Source organism: Bos taurus, chromosome 9, assembly GCF_002263795.3.
Source record: "Bos taurus isolate L1 Dominette 01449 registration number 42190680 breed Hereford chromosome 9, ARS-UCD2.0, whole genome shotgun sequence".
NCBI classification, from domain to species: Eukaryota; Metazoa; Chordata; class Mammalia; order Artiodactyla; family Bovidae; genus Bos; species Bos taurus.
The window spans coordinates 7,355,928-7,379,410 of NC_037336.1; the positions used below are offsets into that span (position 1 = coordinate 7,355,928).

At 40.2% G+C, this 23,483-nt stretch overlaps 1 protein-coding gene across 2 annotated transcripts in view; it reads left to right on the top strand.

The window, feature by feature from the left end:
• Window positions 1-4,803: 4,803 nt before the first annotated feature.
• Window positions 4,804-23,483, top strand: part of ADGRB3 (adhesion G protein-coupled receptor B3) — an 886,492-nt gene continuing 867,812 nt past the window's right edge. The window contains exons 1-3 of one of the 2 annotated variants that reach the window (XM_024996868.2): window positions 4,804-5,332; window positions 6,770-6,935; window positions 7,995-8,766. In XM_024996868.2, the coding sequence (XP_024852636.1) occupies window positions 8,010-8,766 (757 nt within the window). In that variant the 5' untranslated portion in view covers window positions 4,804-5,332; window positions 6,770-6,935; window positions 7,995-8,009. The remainder of the gene's footprint in view (window positions 5,333-6,769; window positions 6,936-7,994; window positions 8,767-23,483) is intronic. The other variant, XM_024996869.2, reaches the window with a different exon arrangement.

Below are 23,483 nucleotides of genomic sequence, written 5' to 3' on the forward strand. Positions count from 1 at the left end.
AATGGAAATAAAAGCAAAAATAAACAAACCGGACCTAATTAAACTTAAAAGCTTTTGCACAATGAAGGAAACTATAAGCAAGGTGAAAAGACAGCCTTCAGAATGGGAGAAAATAATAGCAAAATAAGCAACTGACAAAGAATTAATCTCAAAAATATACAAGCAGCTCCTGCAGCTCAATTCCAGAAATATAAATGACCCAATCAAAAATGGGCCAAAGAACTAAACAGAAATTTCTCCAAAGAAGACATACAGATGGCTAACAAACACATGAAAAGATGCTCAACATCACTCATTATCAGAGAAATGCAAATCAAAACCACAATGAGGTAGCATCTCATGCTGGTCAGAATGGCTGCCATCAAAAAGTCTACAAACAATAAACGCTGGAGAGGGTAAGGAGAAAAGGGAACCCTCTTACACTGTTGGTGGGAATGCAAACTAGTACAGCCACTATAGAGAACAGTGTGGAGATTCCTTCAAAAACTGGAAATAGAACTGCCATAGGACACAGCAATCCCACTGCTGGGCATATACATTGAAGAAACCAGAATTGAAAGAGATATGTGTACCCCAATATTCATAACAGCACTGTTTACAATAGCAAGGACATGGAAGCAACCTAGATGTCCATTGGTAGACAAACAGATAAGGAAGTTGTGGTACAGATACACGGTGGAGTATTACTCAGCTATAAAAAAGACCACATTTGAGTCAGTTTTAATGAGGCAGATGAAACTGGAGCCTATTATACAGAGTGAAGTAAGCCAAAAAGAGAAACACCAAAACAGTATATTAATGTATATATGTGGAATTTAGAAAGATGGCATTGATGACCCTATATGCAAGACAGCAAAAAAAAAAAAAAAAAAAAAACCACAGATGTAAAGAACAGACTTTTGGACTCTGGGAGAAGGTGAGGGTGGGATGATATGAGAGAATAACATTGAAACATGTATATCACCATAGGTAAAACAGATGACCAGTGCAAGTTCAAAGCATGAAGCAGGGCACCCAAAGCTGGTGCTCTGGGACAACCCAGAGGGATGGGGTAGGGAGGAGGAGGGACGAGGCTCAGGATAGGGGACACGTGTACACCCATGGCTGATTCATGATGATGTATGGCAAAAACCACCACAATATTGTAAAGTAATTAGCCTTCAATTAAAATAAATTATTTTTAAAAGGCTTTCTTAAATGAAAAATGCAAAGAAATAGAAGAAAATAATAGCATGGAAAAGACTAGAGATCTTTTCAAGAAAATTGGAAATACTAAGGGAAACTTTCATGCAAGGATGAGCACAATAAAGGATAGAAATGGTATGGTCAAAACAGAAGAGGAAGAGATTAAGAAGAGATGGCAAGAATACACCAAAGAACTATACAAAAAAGTTCTTAATGACCCAAATAACCATGACGGTGTGGTGATTCACCTGGAGTTGGACATCCTGGAGTGAAGTCAAGTGGGCTTAGAAAGCATTACTATGAACAAAGCTAGTGGAGGTGATGGAATTCCAGCTGAGCTATTTCAAATCCTACATATGATGCTGTTAATGTGCTCTACTCAATATGTCAGCAAATTTGAAGAACTCAGCAGTGGCCAAGGACGGGAAAAGGTCAGTTTTCATTTCAATCCCAAAGAACGGCAATGTCAAAGAATGTTCACACTGCTGTACAATCGCAGTCATTTCACATGCTAGCAAGATAATGCTCAAAATCCTTCAAGTTAGGCTTTAGATACCAACAATCCTGTGTTCATAGTAATTCTTCCTAAGCCCACTTGACTTCACACTCTAGAATGTCCGGGTATAGGTGAAAGGCCACATCATTGTGGTTATCTGGGTTACTTAAATGAAAATTACTTTATACATTAATCTGGCAGTTTGGAGGCAAGAGTACCATGAGTGCTTGCTCAGTCATGTCTGACTCTGTGACCCCATGCATGGACTGTAGCCCACTAGGCTCCTCTGTCCATGGAATTTTACAGGCAAGAATACTGGAGCGGGTTGCCATTTCCTTCTCCAGGGGATCTTCCCAGCCCAGGGACTGAAACTGTGTCTCTTGTGAAAGGCCACAGGAAGGCTGATGATTATTCTTTGAAACGGTGAATTTAAATTGCATTAAAGTACGAAATAGTCCAGTCTCAAGAGGGAGACAGGATACAGAGTCTCAACTGCTGCGCTCCTTTTTTGGGGTGGGAGCTGGAGTCTGTGTATCAGCAGTGCCGTTGCCTGGTAGAACTCTGCAGACGGGAGCAGGGTGGTTCTCCCTCGGCTTCTCTTGGGACTGTGCTGTGGTCAGGGGCCAGAGACCAGATTTCTCCATGTACCGTTCTTTTTGTGATTCTGGATTCTGACTCCCTGAGCAAATCAGACTAGCCTAGGGTTACTGGAGCCCGCCACTTGCTTGGCATATTTATCATCCACAAATCATCTGCTATAAATATACCTCAGCAGGATGATCATCAGGCCGGCTCTGTAGCCTGCAATTTATGAAGGTTATGGGAAACGGTGTGAAGGGTGAAGTGCTTTATTAAGGGTGGCTTTCTCCCTAACCCAGCCCCGCATTGCTCTGGAATATAAATGACCCTGGGAGTGAGTGCTCCTTTCCCTTCAGGATTAAGCCTTTTTAAATTGTTCCTTTTGGCTGTTATTCTTTTGTCACTGTTGTGAGACCCACAAGATTTTGAAAGAAACGACTAAATCACTATTCAAGATAATGTGAGAAAATGTGAGAAACCTCTAGTTGCAAAGTATATTTAAACCTCACATTGGTTCCTTTTTATGTACAAATCATATGCAACATTCTCCTTTTCTCCATTTATTTTGCATGCCATTAGTCTCTTTATTTTTCGCTTCTGGCAAAATAACAGAATTGACCAAAATGTCTTGCAAGTATCATAATCACAATCTCTGTGGAAGTTGAAATAAATGAAATGTGTGCTGCTTCTTTGTATTGTTAAATGCATTTTTTTTTTAAATTTTAAAAAATGTGTTTGCTGAAGACACAATGTTTTGGATTATGCCCCGGACATAAACCTTATTTTCCTTTCACATTCTCTTAAATGAATAAAAAATATTGAAACGAACCCAAAACGACACAAAACCAAAACGCCACCCAAGCAGCTCTCAGCAGTGAATTTTCCTGGAACACGGTTAAAGTCGGCTGGATGGGGAATGATTAACTGTTTCCCTTACAGAGTGTTATTCTGAACATTTGTCCCAAAAGAAAAAGCCTTAAAGAGGGTCACCCTATTAATATATATTAAGCAGTAAAGGACCAGTTTTAACATTTCAGACAACTCCTGTGAACAGATCGTGGACACCTTTCTGTTTTCACTACAATCCTCTTTTAAAAAACGATGTTCCCGGCTATCCAATCGACCCAGGGGTGAGGAACAACATGAGGAAGAAAAAAAAAAAAAAATGCAGAAGGACAGAAAATGATGGAAATGTGTTTTATTCAACTTCACCTGCCGCTCAAGCAACTCACCCAGAGGAAGACTCCACACGTTGTATGAATTACCCCAGCATGGTCTCTTCCCCTACATCAACGCACTATTTTATCACCTGTTTTGCAAAGCACCAACTGCGTTTACAAGTAGAGGCATACCCGGTAGGCAAATAACCTTTTGCTGCACGTACTGGAAGCTAGTTCATCAAATACTTGTCAGCCAACTGTCCAGGAGGCAAGAACACCAAGGTGGGGAGTGGCAGACATTTACCCCTCTTTCCCTGCTAAATCGAGAATCTGGTCGCTTCTCCTCCTCCAGTCCTTCCCTCCTTGTCACCCCCGTGCCCAAACTGTTACTAGGGAAACTCGAAAAAGAACTGGATGCATTACGAAAACAAAAGTTTCGACCCCATAGGCACGATCCCATCGCCATGCAGAAAGCAACGCAGACGCCCAACCTCGGTCGCCGTATCAGCCAGAACAAGTAAGATGTTAATTGCAGACTCGCAGAGGAAAAAAAAAAAAAAAAACTAGTACTGTTCCTCCCGGGTACGCGCGCCGTTTGCGGGGAGCGAGACCTGCCCCCTCCGCGGTGGGAGATCCATCCCTCCGAGTCCAGGTGCGGAAAAGAAAAGCTGCGACAGGTCGGCGCTAGGGAAAAAAAAGGAGAGAGAAAAGCGACCTAGTGCGGCAGTTTCGCCCCTAGCCCCGGGGGTCGCCTTCCCGCGCTCCTCAGCCCCGGCCTGGCCTCCCTGGGGCGATCAGTCCCCGCCGGCAGCGGCGCTGGGAACTGCAGGTGCACAGACCTCCCAGGCGCAGACAGCCGCGCTCCCGTGAAGTGCGGGCTGGAAGCAGCGGTGACGTGAGGGGCACCGCGGCCCGGGGGTTGGAGCGCCGCCCGCCGTCTCCCCGCGCGCGCCCCTCCCGCCGCCCGCGCCCCACCAGGCCGAGCTCCGTGCGGGCCCCGGGCCGCCTCCGGGCGCACCGCGCTTCACGCGCGCGCCGCCGAGCACACGCGGGGGCCCGGCGCGCGCCTGGGGGGCGCGCGCTCTCTCCGTCGCCGCCGAGCACACGCGGGGCCCGGCGCGCGCCTGGGGGGCCGCGCGTTCCGGCCGCCGCGCGCCCGGGAGAGCGAGCGTCGCGCGCGCACGCCCGACACAGAGCTTTACTATCTGGCTCCCCTCTCGCCTCCCTCCTCGCCCGGCATTCACACGGCTCTCCGACATCACCAGCATCCCCAGCCAAGGCTCTTTTTTTTTTTTTTCTTCCCCCCTCCTCTCCTCAGTACCTGCGGGCTGTGGGGCGGGAGGAGACGGAGGGGCGGGAGGAGAGCGGGGAGAGGGGAAGACAGGAGCCCCAGCCTCCCGAGGCGGCCGCGGGCGCCCGCGGAGTGAACCCGCCGCCCCGGCGCATCGGCCGCGCCGCCGCCTCTGCTCGGCGCGCTTCCTTGGCTTCCTGGCCGATTGCTTTGCTGGGGGGGCAGGTCTGGAAAAACAGCTCCAGTGGCTGTGAAGCCACTTCCTTTTTTTTTTTTTTTTAATTCCTTAGCGTCTGTCTTCGGGGGCTCTCCCCGCTCCCGCCGGCGCCTCGGTGGGAGGTTGGATTCACTTGGCTACGGCGTAGGCTCCGGGTTCCTGGGGGGCTTTTATTCCCCCAGCCCTCCCCTCTTTGATTCTCTCTCCCTCCACCCCCGATCCCCGCGTTCTTTTACTTCTCTTATGTGCGCGTTAAAAAAAAAAAAATCCATCCTGATTTTTTAAGCTTAGCCGGGGAAAGATGGGCTCCGGGGCTCGGGACCGAAGGGGCGTCTCTCCGTCACTGTTGCTGGGACGCGTGCCTGCGCTGCTGCCTTAGGCGCCCCGAGTGTTCCGAGAGGAAGGTAAGGACGGGGGTCCGGGGGTCACCTTCCCTCCGCCAGGGTCAGCCACCAGCTCCCCCCCCCCCCCGGGGTGGGGGAGTTGCGGAGGAAGGATCGGGAAAGGCAAGGCTGTTGCTGGCGGATGGAGGGGCTGCGAGCAGACCTGACGGTCTCCATTGACTTAAACGCCGCAGTTGAAAAGTTAGGCAAGTCTCGTTTTCCAGAGATGTGCTCCGTCAGGAGGGATAGGCTGAGAGACCTGGAACATCTGGCGGTTGTGTGTGATCGGGGTCATTTTGTGGGGGGAAATGTTAGGTTAAAAGGAAGTTAAGATAAGGGGAGGCCGTGGGTCTTCTATTGGGGGAGAAAGAAAAAAAAAAAATCAGTGGAGTGATGGCGCCGTCTATGTTCGACTAAACTAAAGTGTCACCCAGAAAATCAGTTTTGAGGGGAGCTAAACTAAACGCCAGTTTGCCTCTCAGCAGGAGACAAATAAATAAATAAATGGCATCCTTGAATCCTCGGTGGCCGGGTCCCTTACACACCCGCAACCCGGTTCTTTCTTTCTTAAAGAGAAAGATGTAATTGTTGGAAGTGGCCCTGCAGTCGGGGACTGGCGGGGGATGGGGGTGGTGGTGGGGGTGACAGAGTTCGGCGATCCCTTTGTGATTATGTAGAATAAAAGAAGACTCCGTACACGAAGGAGTATACCAGTGATCGAAATAAAGAGCGTTATATTGAGGGGGCTTTCTTGAGCAGGCTCGAAGAGTGAAATCAGAGCCTTTTATCCACTGTTTCTCATCCTTGATGAGCACAGCAATGCAGACATGCACTGTCAAATAGATGGAAGCAAAAGTACCGGGTTTCATTAGGAAAAGAAATACGACCTCTTTTTGAGTTAGTGATTATAAAATGAAGCCCCCTTTCATGGATGGAATTCCTAATTTAGACACTCACTGTCACATTGGCTCTCAACGCCTACACTCTATCCTGAAGAACACTGCGCAGACCTGCATTGCCTGCAAAGTGCTACAGCAGGGGGAAAAAGGGGGGATTATTTCTAGAATTTCCTATAACTTTCCCTATTTTTTAACCTTTACATCCTCTTTGGCTTTATTTTCTCAAGAAGAAAATGCATTATTCATTGAGCTGTATGTTTGAATCCGAGAACACTGTTTTGATAGTCCCAGCAATTCTGATGTTATTTTAAACTGCTGCTATATGGAGATTTAGAATTGGAGTTGTTTTTGCTTATATGAAGACATAGAATTGGAATCATGATCTGGGGATTGCAGATCTGTCTTCAGGGACTTCAAAACTGGATTTTGTGTGCATGCATTGGTGTGTGTTATGCAATGGGGAGGAAGAGGATTTTATCCTTTGGTTCAGAGAGGACCCAGGCAAAGACATGAAAACTCTTAACTATCTATATGTCTGTATGTCTGTCTCTGTTTACAGAACAGTGGAAGAGACTGCAGCCTAAAGACTTTTAAAATTAACTTGGCATCACTTTTCTCAGCTCAAAGGCTAAGCAAAAAAGCAGTGTCATTTATTCTAAGAAATAACTTCTTAAAGGTTAAAGCTGAAAAATATTCAAGTTACTTTTGGATAACAACTTACAGAGGTAAATATAACCAAGAATTACCGTATTATGTAAGACCAGGTTAAAAAAATAGAGGGGGGAAGGAAAAGAGCTTTGGAGCTGTTATTGGAGAGGTAGCAACAATTCAGTAATTGAAATCTGCTAGAAGAGACAATGCTAATTGTAAATGTTAAATTACAGTAGATAACTCTAGGTAAAATAGCCCTAATTAAAAAAAAAAAAAAAGACTGAAACCAGTTCAGTTCCTGTGGTTCTGGGATTATTCACTAGTAACGCCTTTGGAAACAGATACTAATACAATGGTCTACTTTATGTATCCCAGGAGGCATGTCACATTGAAATGACTGCCTTAAATCGTGGTTCTCAATTATGATGTCCGAAAGCTAGTCTTCCTTCTGTATCTGCCCTTTCTCGGGTGATAGTTTACAAATTCTATTAATCTACATGAATGCCTGTAGTTTTGCATAGGAATTTCCCATCAGTTCACATAGTGGCCCCTGCAAAGACTAGTAGGAGCATTTGGGTGATGGTGTTTCAGCTGCAACAAATTATCATTTGTGCTTTTTAAATTGAGGCTATCATTTGTCATACGTGCTTTTCACATTTAAAAGAAAAGAAATAATATGACGACAGCTGTTCCTAGATTATCAGATTTTGTGTGATGTTGTTTACTGCAGGCAGAGAGCTGAGGGGGAGAAAAGGTTTGTCTAGGTTGCTTAAAAATATCTCAAATTAAAATTTAGGTTGTTATATTTAAAAAGCTGAGTTTTCCTCTTCTTTCACTAGAATCATAATGCACTTGAAGGAAATCTTGGTAGATAAGAGCATTCCTATTAGTAATCTATTGAATATTATTTTAAAATTGAATGTAGAGAATTTGGCCATTGCGAAGGGCCACGTGAGGGCGCTGTTCACACAGCAACAGATAGTTTTATGGCATAAAAAAATTACCTGCCCTTTTTAAAAAAGGCTTTTTTACTGAAATCTTGGAAACAGCTGGCTGTAATATTGGAAGGAGTTTCTTTTTATCAATGCGCATAGACTCCTACTTGCATTTTACTTTCATTGCCATTTTTACAGGCCAAATGACATAGGATGAAGGCTGTTCGTAACCTGCTGATTTATATATTTTCCACCTATCTCCTGGTTATGTTTGGATTTAATGCTGCCCAAGACTTCTGGTGTTCAACTTTGGTGAAGGGAGTCATTTATGGATCGTATTCTGTAAGTGAAATGTTTCCCAAAAACTTTACAAACTGCACTTGGACGCTGGAAAATCCAGATCCAACCAAATATAGCATTTACCTGAAATTTTCCAAAAAGGACCTTAGCTGCTCTAACTTTTCCCTCCTGGCTTATCAGTTTGATCATTTTTCCCATGAAAAAATCAAGGATCTTTTAAGAAAGAATCATTCTATAATGCAACTCTGCGAATCCAAGAATGCTTTCGTTTTTCTACAGTATGACAAAAATTTTATTCAAATACGTCGGGTCTTTCCAACCGATTTCCCAGGATTACAGAAAAAAGGGGAAGAAGATCAGAAATCTTTTTTTGAGTTTTTGGTGTTGAACAAGGTGAGCCCGAGCCAGTTTGGTTGCCATGTGTTATGCACTTGGTTGGAGAGCTGCTTAAAGTCAGAAAATGGGAGAACGGAGTCCTGCGGGATCATGTATACAAAGTGCACCTGCCCTCAGCACTTGGGAGAGTGGGGGCTCGACGACCAGGCGCTGGTTTTGTTAAATAACGTGGTGTTGCCCCTGAATGAGCAGACCGAGGGCTGCCTGACCCAAGAGCTGCAAACCACCCAGGTCTGCAATCTTACCAGGGAGGCCAAGCGACCGCCCAAAGAAGGTAAGGTCAGCCGAGAGGGGTGCCTGGGTGGGGGCGGGGGGCGACAGGGCGGAAATGTGCTGTGTCCCACGCCGGCTGGATCCTTGCCACATCCCTGGGTCACCTCTGGTTTGATTTGTGGTCCTCACTGGTCTCTCAAGCTAGTTTCACTTTTCAAGGTTTTAGACGGGTGGCAGGGTGGGGTGGTGCTCAGCAACCTGCCCTTAGATGCCAGTGGGAGTGTTCAGGGGAAAATAGGTGCAAAAATGTGGAGTCAGTTTGATATGGAGGTGGGTGGCTGGGGAGGTGATGCTTTATTGCTTTCTTAGGCTGCAGCCCCTGAGGGAGATGGAGACACTCAGAGACCTGGGAGTGGATCTGTAGGCTTCTTGCTGGGGCTTCAGCCCACTGTCTCATCTGTGGCCCCTTTCTGGGTTGGAACTTGGGGTGTAGCTGAGAGGTGACACAGATTCAATGGCATGTCGATGTGAACCAAATTACTCCCCTACATGGGATGGCAAGGGTGCCCCTCCCCCAGAGACCCATCATTGTGTTAAAGATGCTTTGCACAGTAAGTCCGACACTGGCTCTGTGGTCAACGGAAGCCCACTGGAAGTACCGACTGTAAGGTTACAAATGAACACAGGCAGGTCCTGCAAGACCTGGTACCCTGTTAGCATGACTTTTGGTTCTGTCTTCTTAGTCCCCTCTTGAGCTTGTCAGAGCCGAGCTAGATGGAAAGCCATGCAGCGGAAATGCAGAAGAAAAGGGGAAAGTACAGGAGTGATTTATAGCTTCACCCAGACTAGTGGGGAAGCTGCCCCAGGATCTGAGACTGTGGATTACGTTTAATAAGGCTGGAAAGCTGGCACATTTTGAGAAAACGGCCTTCCCCTTTGGAAGATTAGGGGATGCATTCTGTTCATTTGAGGGCACGGCTGGTATCTAGCCTCTCTTGCTCCCCAACCCTGTACCCAGAGTGCATGTTGAATTTTTATGCAGGAAATGTTTTCTGATTGCCACAAAGATCTCTGTCTGTGGAAAGGGACAGCTAAGCTCCAGTCCCTCCTTGCTCTCCTCCCCCAACAGAAGTTGTCTTTGTGGCCAACATAAAATTGACACGTTGTTGGGAGAATTTTAAGAGTAGCCAAGGTTTTGTAAGGGGGTGGGGGGCAGTGGGGAAAGAGAGAGAAAACGGCTTAACCAGCAAAAAGCCTTGACTTTTCTGCTGAAAGCCTTTTGGGGGATGGGAATTATGGAAGAGGCATGGCACCCGGGGCAAAGAAGCCTTAGAAAATAAATTCAGACTAATGGCGCTGGGAGAAGGGTGAAAAAACCTTTAAGATTTCTACAGGTCAGTGTTTCCCTAACAGCTGTGACTGAAGAAAGCAAAGTGGTTTTAAATTACAGGAGTTCTTTTCTCTAGTAAAAATCCCAGAGAAGCACTTGCAACTGCAGGGATGGTATTTAACACCATTTAAAACCGATTAGTGTCCCTTAGAATAAGAAGCTATAGTACATGAGGAAAGTGTGATGTTGTAAGCTGGCTAATAAGACAATTAACACCAGAATCCAGGTTTTGCTTGTCTGTTCTATTGCTGTTGTAAGAAAATGGAGAAAATTTGTATCTTCAGTGGTTAAAATTTTATCATCAAACTGACTGCTGATGACAGTGGAAAAAGAATCTTGGTATATATACAACCTTTTTTGTGTGTGTGTGTGTGTGAATGGGAGCAAGTGACAAAAACAAAGTTGTTGTGTTCTCATGGAGTATGATTTTTAGAGATTTTGCTAGTCATGATCATGAGGTGTGGGTTAGGAAAGGGCTGAGATTTATAGAAGTTGGACTAGATGGCCATTCGTTTCAGTAAATGACTAAGAGTGATTTTAGACATTAGATGTTTGAATCCTGGGGGAGGCTGTACGCTTCTTTTGGCTAATTAGCTGGTGAAATGAGAAAGAAATGCCTCCATAGAGAAATCAGTGATTGTTTTAAAATTGTTAACATGTTAATAGAGCTGAAGAGGAAAAGTTTATATAATAGGGGAAGAATATGTGCTGTATCAGTAAAATTGCACAGCCTATATCCTTTGTCTTCTAAATTTGTACTCTTGAATTGCTTAGGTGTTCTGAGTCAGAAAGGTAAGGATAAGTCCTGATGACATAATTGTGGCTGATGCATTTGTAAGTAATTCCTATAAAATATGTATATAGTACTCCTTACTTCATTCAAAGAAGACCTTTCAGGCCATGTTACATTGTAGGAAAGGAATGTGAAAATCTGCAGATGCTTAATTTAGTCAAATTATGCAAAAAGTACATTAAATCTTAGTCAATACAAATGATATCTAAAATCTTACTGTTTCGAATAAACTACCACATAATGATATTCACAGGGCTTGAGGGCTATATGTAATAATTACATACAGTGGTGCTACTCATATCTAATTTAATTCCAAAATGTCTTCATTTTATTTGGTAACATGTAATCTCAACTTCTAAAATGGGGTTTTAAAAGTCCCACTTGTATATTACTTTATGATTTCTATTCTCTGTGAAAAGAGAATAAGGGGAATATTTACAAGTTCATCCTCCATGGTTTTTGCCTCCCATTTTATTTGCTGTTATCAGTACTGACTCAGAAGCCTTGAGTAGAAGTATTTTCCAGTGTACTATGTCACAGAGGTGGCACAAATTTGACAGAATGGTCTTTATGCTCAGTAGATACAGTTTCAGAATTTTTAATGTAATGCTGCTAGTGATGGTAAAGATATGCTGAATACTGAATATTTTGTATCTGTCCATTGGAGTTATCATATTTAGTCAGTATTTGAGAAAACTATGGGCTCTCAGCAATGGAATGTCAGTTTTGAGATAGGATTTCTACTAAGATATTTGTTAACAAACATTCATGTACTTAAGAATTTCATAACCAGAAAACAGTAAGAAGACTATTACTGTTTGAAATGACAACACTGACAATTACAGGTGTTATCTTGAATATATTATAAAAGGAAATTGTTAAATGATGCTTCATTAAAGTGTGAAATTTTATTATATTTAAATATTTTCTTATTTAAGATCATATTTCACATATTTGAGGGTGCCATGTGATTATAGAAACTTAGCTGTCATTTCCTAATTTTTATGTTTAATTTTGAAAGTCTAGTAAATTGGCAAAATGGACTCTCTTGATAATAATGTCGTCTTATTTCAGGCAGTTATTAAATAACTTTTTATGTACAGTCTATATACCTGTTTTTAAAAGAAAACTAAAGTAACATTGCTGTTTACCTGGCTTTCAGATGTGAGTAGGGGCAAGACTGGTATTTATTCATGAGGTCTTTAATATTTTTTATAGCTTTCTTTTACCACAGATGATCCTGGACTATATAGCTAAAGTATAAAAGATCACATATGATCTTATTTCTTACTACTTCACTTAAATAATTAAAACAGTTAAGAGAGAGAAATTGCATACCAGGGTGTCTAAATCATGTAATAAGCCTTAATGGAAGCTTTGTTTCCTACTTAACATCAATGGCGCTACTTATGTGCAGGGAGTTGGGATCCCTGTATAGATTCCAGGAAATCTGGACACACACACTTCCTTGTCTTTTCTTTCTGCCCCTGCTAATCCTTGATAATCATCCACCCAAAGGAAGTCTCACCATGTGCCTGTATAAAGTCTAGCCTGTATGTGTGTGTGTGTTTGAACTTGTAGGCACAAATCCAGAGCAATTTGTGTGTCTATTCATTTTCAGGTGTTTTCATTTCTTTCTACTTGTGGGGTTTTTTTGCCTCATCGCTCTTTTAGTCACTTTTCCCTTGCTTCTTTAGCCTCCTGGCTCTTACTTCCTTTGTGAATGCTGTGATCCCACACTGTATCAGGATGTACAGAGATCTCCTGAGTCAGTGGCATCTTGTCAGTTTGTCCTTCCCCTTGGTGGACCCATAGCCCTTTGCACACACTGTACTTCTGTTCCAGCATCTATCATATGGCATTGAAATTTCCATTTATTTTTCTGTCTTCCTCTGCTAGTCTTGTGAGGTCTTCAAGTGTACAAACTTGGTCTTCCAGTTGTCTAGCACAGTCTAAACAGAGCTTCAATAAAGATTGGTTGAAATGAATGTTAAATGAGCTAAACAAAATAAAAAATTTAAGGACTATACCAATAAATTGAGGTTAATACCATTTATAACATTTCCAGTACAATTAAGGTGTTATTTAGCCAGCTCCTTATCTCAAAGTACTGTTTAATAACATTTTTAAAAGCACAAGAAGAATGGAGTCATTGAGAAATAGTGTTAGTTCCATATGCATTTATTATAATAGATTAGTGATAAATATAGCTTTCTATATACAGCTGTCTACAAAAACAGTAGTAAGAAAATTTGCCAATTTTTACCTGTTTTTTTAATTTTCTTCATTTCTATCTACATTTTTTAGCAGTTTTTATCCAGAAATGACATTTTCCAAATCTTTTTTCCACAGTTTGAAGAGAAACATATGCAAAGTCTTTCCAAGAAAGAGGAATATTTGCATGTTGTTTAGAGCTTCTGTTACTTATTCCTGATTATGATCTATATGTATAGTAATAGTAGAATACTACTAAAATTTTAGGCCTGGCCAAGTAACAGGCCCTAATTTTTACTTTTGCCATTTTAGAATTTTGTCAAGCAATTTAGGGAGTGGCTCAGATATGTAGTATTAATGAAAACTCCATTATATGGCAACTTTTTTTGGAGGCAGTAAATTAAAAATATTAACAGAAAAATCTTGTGTACATATGTGTGTCATTCCGACTTCAGTGTTAGTTGCAGATAAACGTGCTACACATTAGTTTTCTTCAAAACCGAGATGGGAATTTCATTTACTTAGATTCCAACTTCATGTATTCCTATACTTCATTTCCTAATAGAAGTGATTTTCTTGTTAAACGAAATACTTTAATAAAATACAGGGTTCCTTAGAGTCAGTTTGACCTGTATTATCTACAAATACAGATCAAGTCATCTGGCCCTTGGATTTGAAATCACAGTTTCTTAAAAAATCAACATTTGTTACTTTTTTGAAATACCATCAGCTGGGTTTGAATCCACACCTTCACCTGAGAACCTGTTCTGTGTCCCCGCTTCCCTTCTTGGGTTGTTAGAAATGCTTATTCCCCAGGGTACCAGAGAACAGGATATGACATTATGTAGTTAAAAAAAAAAAAAATTATCCCAAAAAACTAATGAAATTAATGGCTTGGAATATTTTAGTTCCTGTCAGCTCTGTGGAAACTTTTATCAATTCAATTAACTAATACAGATCAGAGAGGTATTCAATTTTTCTAAGTGTGTCAGTTCATTGAAATGAAAGGTGTGTTTTGGTATGAGATGCCCTTGGGTCCTGAGAGTGACTCAGCCACCTCGTAGCATCCTTGACAAGGGACAGTGCTTCACTGGGCTTGACTGTACTGTAGTGAAGTGCTGAATTAGATGAGATTGCATATGGAAGACACTTGGTCTAATCCTCAAGTTTTGTTAGGCCCTCAATTCAGTTTTTGAAACCTCTATTTTATTCTTATCTTTTGTCTATAAATGATAGATGATTGATAATAACTAATGAAGTAGATTACCATATAATTATTTGAACTTGTTTAGGAATTTAGGGCATTTAACAAAGGGTCATTAGTTGACTGAATGTCTGTTTTGTATTATGTAAAGAAAAGGTCGCATCTGGATACCTTTGTGTTGATGGAGGCATGACTAATACATCAGATAGATCAAGCCAGTGAATGTGAGTCATCCCAGGGCTGGAAAGCTGTCCTCTGGATATCATTGCTGATCCTTTTTAAAGTCTGTAAAATCTAAATGTAAATCAAGGAGTTTCCAAGTGTTTTACTTTTTGCTGCATTATGCAAAGTTAAATTCATGTTTTGAGTTCTGTTTTGAAAAGGAATTATCCTGAAACAATTAAATCTATATTAAATCATTTGGAAAGAAGTAGAACATTTTTGGAATTTTTTTCACTGAATTGTGTTTAGTTGTTATAGACTAATGAGCCCTCAGAGTCCTCCAAAGGCTTACATATTCAGATATTGAAAACAAATGTAAAAATTTGTTAGAACTCATTTGAAGATTCTAATGTTTTCTTAAAGTTGAATTACAGAATGCCAACTATAAGACTGCATAAAATGTTCTGTGTTCAATTAAATGCTAAATGCTCTATTTTCAATTATCTTTCAACTGTCATTCAGGAATTTTGCTCATATGCAGAGAATGACCTAGCTAATACTTATTTATTAAAGGTTAATATATTTCTTCTTATTATTAATAAGATATTCTTAATAAAGTAATATGTTTCTAGTTTGCACAGAAAGTGCCATGAGTAACAAATGCATAGTAAATACATTAGTGTGGAGCTATTTCTCTCAAAAATAATTCCCTGAATAGGAATCTTTTCTGAAATTGGACATGTTTGCTGATATGCATTTTCCCCTTATGACACATCCCTTATGCTTAGAGCGTGTTATAAAATATGAAGGCAAAATGGTTACTGCTTAGTTTCTCCCATATTAAGTGAAATAATTTATCTGCTAACCTAATCTTGGATATTATATTCTCAAATTACTTCTAGACAACAAGATTCTTTAAAGACTGAGAATTGTTTGGGAAAACAGAGCAAACATGTGCATGGAAAAGACATTGAAACACTGATGGAACCAGATTACAGTGTTGAGGATGCAATTTACATGCACTTAGATATAATCAAAAGCATTAAACCAATTGTGGACCTAACCAGAGTCTACCTTGGTGAATTACTTTTTAGCAATGAATGGGTTAAAAAGATAGAAATGGCACACAGAAATATTTGCTTTCCTGGGTCAATGGTATAGAGTATCTATTTCATGACATTTCTACTGGTGTTCTTCCGTTTAAAAATAATTTTTAAAGTTTTGATTAAAAATTTATTAAAAATATCTATACCACATATATAAAGATAATTTGTTCTCTAATAACTATTTTTAAAGAGAAAACTTCAACTACGTATCACTTTTAAGAAAAGAAAGATGTGGAGTGTTTTGTTAAACATTTTATAAATTAAAAGAATGTAAGGAAACCCGACATTGAGAAATTGCTTTCCAGTTCACAGAGGTCTGTGGCACAGATTATTCTACTTGAGCAGTAACTGTGTGAGGCACCTATTATTTGCTCCATCAACATGGGCCGATTATACCTTAAAGACCATGGCTTTCCTTTCTCATCATTTTACTATAGACTGGTCCAAATGAAAAACTACAGAATTTTAGAGCTATGAGTTTCTTTCTGTTTCTGGAACACCTGAATCACAAATTCTCAGATTCATAAGGGCCTCTCAGCATCATCTCGTCCAAATCTTACCTGACTAGAAGAATTCCAATATGCAGATGTATCACGGGAATATTATTTCAACTGAACATAAGTGTTCTTGGAGTTTATATTTAATGCCATTTCTATAATGTAAAAGAGACACGGTCATTTAGGATGGTTGGATAGATCTAATTATTAAAAAAAAAAAATTACCTGGTATCCAGCCAGAACAATAATCAGAGTATATTGCTCTACTACTGAATATAGACTCGTCTTTACAAATCAGAACTTTCATTCATTAGGTTTTTTTTTTTTTTCTATGTGGTATATATTATTTAAACAAATGTGATGTAAATTTCAAAAATCTATTGATTTTCAGTCTAAGCACATTAAGTTTAAAGAGCAGTGTGTTTCAAGTGCAGAGCCTGTCTAGGTTTAGAAAGATGATTTACCAAGGTCTATCTTGGATTTTCGTTTTATTATCATTCTCTAGGGCAATCTGTGTTTTAAAGAAAATAACATGTTCTATTTTTTAGTTACCCCATTGCACATTGAGAAATGCTATTACAGGGGGAAACAGACCAGAACCCACTCCTGTTTTGAAGGTCACAGCCCCTGTAGGTGGGCTTCCCTGGATTCTCTGGAAACCCCTCTCTTCTCTCACTCTTGAGGCCCATGCCCTGATTCTCACCCTAGGACTGTACTCTGTCTCCCTGATTTCTCCAAGCTTTATCCATGCCTTACTCTCTTCTCACATTACTTTACTACAAGACATCGTCTGTTTCTTATTGGGACATTTACTGGTACAGGAGTATGTGATTTTGTTAACTCATTACGTTGAGCTTGGTCTGAAATCGTTCCTTTTAATGTGCTAAGTCTTATGTAATAATTAGCCATTTGCAGAGTTGCAGGTTGGCTAACCCTACTAATTGAAAGGATTGAGCTAGGCTTCCCTGGTGGCTCAGATGGGAAAGAATCCACCTGCAATGCAGGAGACCCGGGATTGTCACTGGTTCCAGAAGATCCCCTGCAGAGGGGAATGGCAACCCCCTCCAGTATTCTTCCCTGGAGAATTCCATGGACAGGGGAGCCTTGAAGGGCTACAATCCATGCGGTCGCAAAGAGTTGGGCATGAGTGAGCAACTTTCACTTCACTTCAAAGAGTTGAGCTAATCAAAGTAAAAACCAATTGGCCATTTTTTAAGAAGCTCAATTGACATGGTTTATTTTACACTTGATCCTAACTCAGGATCAGTATATGTTCATCTTCATAACTACATTGAGTTTAGGAACTCTTCCAATAGTCTTTCTATATGTACATGTTGACTTGTTGACTACTTAGCCTGTTTTAAAATCATGTAACATGTACATTCATATACAATTTTTCAGTGATGATGTGACCACAGAACATTTGAACTGGCCTGGGTATTCGAGGAAAGTTTTGTGAGTTGGTAATTTCAAGGCTCACATATAAAATGTAAAAAGCCCTGGCAGGTTAATATTTAGTTTTCATTTTATATCATTATAATAGTGGAAATATAAAATGAAAAAACAATTTCGGTTGCTAATGTAAGTATCCTTTTGCCTGTTGATTTCATTATACATCTCAAGTACATGTGTCCAACTCTTGATGATTCCATAGACTACAGCCCACCAGGCTCCTCTGTCCATGGAATTTTCCAGGCAAGAATACTGTAGTGGGTTGACATTTCCTACTCCAAGCAAAGACAAAAAAAAAAAAAAAAACAAGACTAATATAGAACTTTATTTTTTTTCTTTCATTTCATTGCAAAAAGAAACCAAGGCAGCTAAGTTTACCCTTATAATTTCATTAAGAAAATTACAGTTTTAACTCTTTCTGTGTTTAGGTTGCCTTTCACGTCACAGAAGAGTCTTGAGAAGGAAAAAGGAAAATAACTTCCAAAGAAACAAACGGACTAACCTTTATTTTTTTCTGACCTTCTGTTGATATACAGCTCTGATTTTTCTGAGTAGGTGATACATAACAAATATTTATTCTACAGTGAATGCTTTTGGAAGTATTTTTTTCTAATGTTGGCTCCTCATACTAATTGTAATGTGGAAAAGAGGGCACCTTGAGAAGATAGAAATCTGTTTACTTTATATAATCTTTCCACATAAATCTGGCAAATTTTCAACGATCTGCTTCTGTATCTGGGCTGAGAGATTTCAGTTTATTTTGGCTTCCCAGAGAGGTCAGCTTCCTTTACAGAAATGTCAGCTTGTGGTCGGCTCTCTTTGGCTGGCCTTGGTTTTTGTAACTTAGAGGGCAAACTATGTATATTTTTAAAGTGGTGCCTGAGATATTAACCAAATGCAGCCTTTTCAATCGGCTTTACTTCCAACTACAATGAAGTAAATGGCCATGAAGCATGGTTGCTGGTTCCATTTGTACCACTGAGAGCATTTTAATTGCCTTCCTTAGCTTGTGATATATTAACAGTCTGTTCTCTTAAAAATGTATGGCTTCCCTTTGTCTAGTGGTTTTCCTGGAATTTTCTTATGACCATATTTTGGTGTCCAGTTGGTGATAAAGGGCATAAGTGAATTCTAGGCAGTAATAAATATTACATAAACTTGCCACTGGTCTCTGCATCCCGAGGGGAGAGAAACCACAGTGATATGGCTGACTAGAAGTTAATCCATTAAGTAGCAAGAACTGATTAATGCAAAAGAAGTAAGTATGTATAGGATATGAATTAATACAGCTTTTTTCCCCCTTAGCAATGGAAATTTTTTCCAAATAAAAAGTCAATATATGAAAAAGTTTATTAAAAATAGGACTTCTTTGGTGAAGTGAGCAGGAAGCCCAGAGCTTGCCTTATCCACCTCCAGAGGTGAACCACCCCCTGTGTGTTTCACACCCCGTCCCCTACTGCCTGTCCTGTGAACACTTTCCTTGGGATCTCTCTTTCCTTGGGGTCAGTTTGTCCTGGGGCTGCATGTCGTGTTTCAGGACTAGTACCTGAATTGTCCATCTTTCTGTCTCATCATCTGGATTCTGAGCCTCTTCGCCTGAAGTTTCCGAACCTGCAAATTCGCTTATTGCAATCATACCTCTTGCTCATAGACTGGAGTTTACCCAGATAAATACGAATATTGTATTAGGATCCTTTTGGATCTTTATCTGATGAATAATTAGAAGCCCTCGTGTTAAATTGTTATAAATGTACTGTTTTTGGGTGTTACTCATTCTGATTCTCTTCCTGATTGTTTAGTTACTCCCCAAACTGTTCAGCTGCAGACTGTCAAACATCTTGAAGTAAACTAAAGTTATCAGGGCATAAAATTTTTTTGGAGGTCCTTTGTTCACCATGTTAGCATCTGTTCTATGGACATGAGTGGACACTGGAGTGTTATTAATGCTCTTCCAGTAGTGTCAGCCTTCCCTCTCTCTGGGCATGGGTCGTGACTGATTTCTGGACCAGCTGTGCCTGGATGGGATCATGTGACTGGTTCTGGCCAATGGGTGGTAAGCAGAAGTGTTACTGCTTGCTTCTGAGTTGGGTTATTTCATTGCTGGAGTAAGATCACCAGAGTGGTCTCTTTGCCTCTGGCAGGGGTACCTGTGCCAGAGAGAAGGGCCTCCCCAGGCAGCTTCTGTCCTTAAACATGTGAGCTGAGACGAGCCCCTTTCTGTGGCCTGAAGGCTGAGCCAGGAAGTTCTTTTTCTGTTTCGAGACACTGGGTATTCAGATTTGTCTTTGTTACTACAGCCTAACCTAGCATATTCTGGCTGATAACAAAATGTCCAGTTATGTAGGATTGGGGGACAGTGGCGTTAACTGATGGTTTTAAAAGGTGACGGGGCACACTGGTGACCTGTTGTGTAATTCAGGTGTGAAGATGTGGTGGCCAGACAGGTCTGTGATATTTTGTGGGGAGGATCTTGCCCACCTGAATATTCTACAGTGTACTCTGGTGTAGCTGAATTTCAATTTATTGTTAACGACACTCTGGACCTCATTTTAAGTATTAATTTATCAATATTTAATTGTCCTAGCCTAATTAAAAGAGTAAATTAATACAGGCATTGTATGTTTAGGCTTCCCTGGCGGCTCAGACGGTACAGTGTCTGCATACAATGCGGGAGACCAGGGTTCAGTCCCTGGGTCGGGAACATCTCCTGGAGAAGGAAATGGCAACCCATTGCAGTGCTCTTGCCTGGAAAATCCCATGGATGGAGGAGCCTGGTAGGCTACAGTCCATGGGGTCACAAAGAATCAGACACGACTGAGCGACTTCACTCACTGTTGTACGTTTAGATAACAAGAGACCATTCTTTTGACATACACTCAAAAGCTACTGGATTTTTATATATGTTCAAACTCACCCAGGTTAGCGAGGGTTCGTGGTCTTTTGCTGAGTCATGATTGTCAAAGAACTGAGTAGCAGACATTCCTTGTGGTCTGGTGGTTCTTACTGACAGGTGAAAACTTGGCCCGTTACCTGCCCTTCACCCTCCCTTCTTTATCTTCATTCCTCCTTCCCCCCTTCCTCTTTTTCTCCTTGGGTACTTCTTTTCCTTCCAGATACATAGGCCATGATATATATGTGTTCACCCAGATCTTGTACTGCAACAATTTGCACAGAATCTGTTATCAATATACATGTAGGTGTTTGTGGTAAACAAATATTTCTATGGGCGTTCAAGGGGAGCTTATAAACACTTAGTAAGCACTGCCTCATTAATCTTAACAATTTTCTTGTGAGGTTAATTATGTAGCGGTAATTAACCTCCCCTGTGAGTAGGTGGGCTTTTGCCATGTTGAGAAGTGTTTTTCCCTTCCAGGAGAGGTGGGAGGGAGCACTGGGCTGCTGTGAACTTTAAACGTGCCTCAGAATGCTACTTCGCAGGAGTGAATGTTGGTAGTACTCGGGAAAATCTTACTATACTGGCCTGAGCCTTGCATTATTTCCCTGACTCTCCTGTCCTCAAGTTTTCATTATAATATGCTCGTTACTTAGACACATTCCAAGACTCCGATGGGGGTATACAGAATACTAAGCAGCTGAGAAGTTTAAAAAAATTGAACACAAATATATTCTTTTTTCCATTTTATATTGTGTTCTGAAGAAAATTTAGGTATGCAGTGAATTATCAATTTTTTTCCCTTTCCCTGTATTTTATATCTGATCTTTGGGACACATACACATACATAGTCACTTATGTATGATCTGTGGCATTAAACACTCACAGGTATTATATGCAATGTGATTTGAAAAGATGAACATTTTTTCAATAGCTTGAGGATATATTCCCTGCTAAACTGTATTTACTAACTAAATATTTACTAGATATAAATCTAACTAGTCTCACTATTGAGAAGATCACAGGAATGGCAAAGAATAAAGATGCTTTTTGCAAGGTAAGCTTTAACATTTAAGTTGATATTTTGAAAATTCACTTGGAGCCTTTTTAATAAATACATTCAGATCAGTATTCTGTGGATCTTCTTAATTATCAGAAATTAATTTTTTTTTTTACTTAGGATTTAAGAGTAAAAATCGTTTGCCAAGCAGGTTTCTAAAAGTTGAAAACAAATGTCAATTCATAAACGTGTACACTTTTCCATTTCTGGGAAATTCACATGTATCATGTCATAACAAATTAACACTTTCAAATTCTCTTTAATCATTGATTATTTTCTTCCTTTGGAACTTGTTCCATATTAGATCCCACACATCTGATGGCCATTAATTTAGATATTTCCTTATAGAGCTTAATATAAAATGAAAATTGCTTCAAGTCAACATTTCATAGTGATTTAAGAGTCAGACTTCCTGGGTTCAAATCTCATTTTCTCAACTTCTAATGGAGAATATTACATATTTCTCTAAACCTCAGTTTCTTTGAGAGATTGAGGTAATTAACATAAAAAATTAACATGATTCCTGGACTGTTTAATAGAGGCTCAATACATATGAACTTCCATTAATTGGATGGTTTTGGAACCCTTTAGAAACCCTGCATAAGCTTTTTCTTTAGTGCAACAAATAAAACTTCGATTTGCAATAAAAAGTAATTCATTTAATTGACCTCCAAGAAACTAAAATGCCTTCTGGGTCATTCAGTCTGGAAAAACGCACTGTATCTTTAACCTTTCTTCCCTCTGAATCTTCACGTTCCTGAGAAAAGTAGTCTGAGTTAAGCTGCCATATCTCTTCTTCTTTCTTCCTCATTTCAGAAATGAATCACTCTGTTCCCCACATCATTTTCCTCTTAAAACAGACTAGCCAGTGATATTCACAGATTGTTTGACAAATGGTTATTGCCCCCAGATGATTTTTCTCTCAAAGGCCCGGGTCTACTCTAAATCAGAATCAGAAAGCGTTATGGACTGTATTTTGTCTGCCTAAGCAGCTTCAACTTCTGGGTATTTTCCTGAAAATATTTTTGTATCTTGGGTGAGTCCTTTCCTCATAACATTATGGTCTAAATGAATTCCCATTTTTTTGGTTAAGTCAAGTTAAAATCTGTATTCTGATTTCTTTCTCACTACTGGCATGCATGTTAAAAATGAAGCAAGCTGTAATTACCTCCTGGCCTGCATTGAATCCCTTTTTTCTTCTGAGCAGAGTCAGATCTCCTAGAAAAATATCTTGCTTGCTGCCTGCTTCTTAACATTTATTCTAAGGCTTACTGTAAGAAAATATCAATAAAATATAAATTCATACTATATTTTTCAAAAGATCATATCTTTTTACTTTCAGTTTTCTGAAACTTTTACTTTTGCCTTTATAAACAACAGAATTAGCAATGTGGCATTAGATACTAATATTTTTAACACTCTAGAATCCTTTGTATTTAGAAGAGCACTTAGAAGACTGAATAACTGCCTTTTGGATGAGATTTGCCATAACTTGAGGCAAGTCAGTCTGAGCTCCAGTTTACTCAGTTATAGAAAATAAAATTGGTTGAGTGAAACTCATAGGATTCTGTGGCAAGTAAAACTGTACCATATATGAAAGCCATTAAGAAAATGAACAGTGGCATCCAAAAATGTTATTGTTATTTATGGTATTAACTTGTAGATTTGATTAAATTCATTAGTTCATTGGCATATGTGCATATGAAATAACGGCCCTGTCCTGCAATAATAAATATCATAGATGGTTGGGTGGATTGTTGGACTTATTTGCAGATGAGACTGATTTGTCCTTGGGAAAACCCTGTTCCCTTGGCTCTTCTTTTTCTTTTCGATGTCAGTGGAAGCAGTGACAATTTGAGCTGCACGTTCAAACCTTTTAGTTTGATTCCCAGCCCTGCCTTCCGCCAGCTTGGTGACCTTTGGCAATTTGCTTCATATATGTAAATCACATTTTCTGTATCTGTGAAAGAGAGATCATCTCTATGCCATTTCTTTTTAAAAAATGTA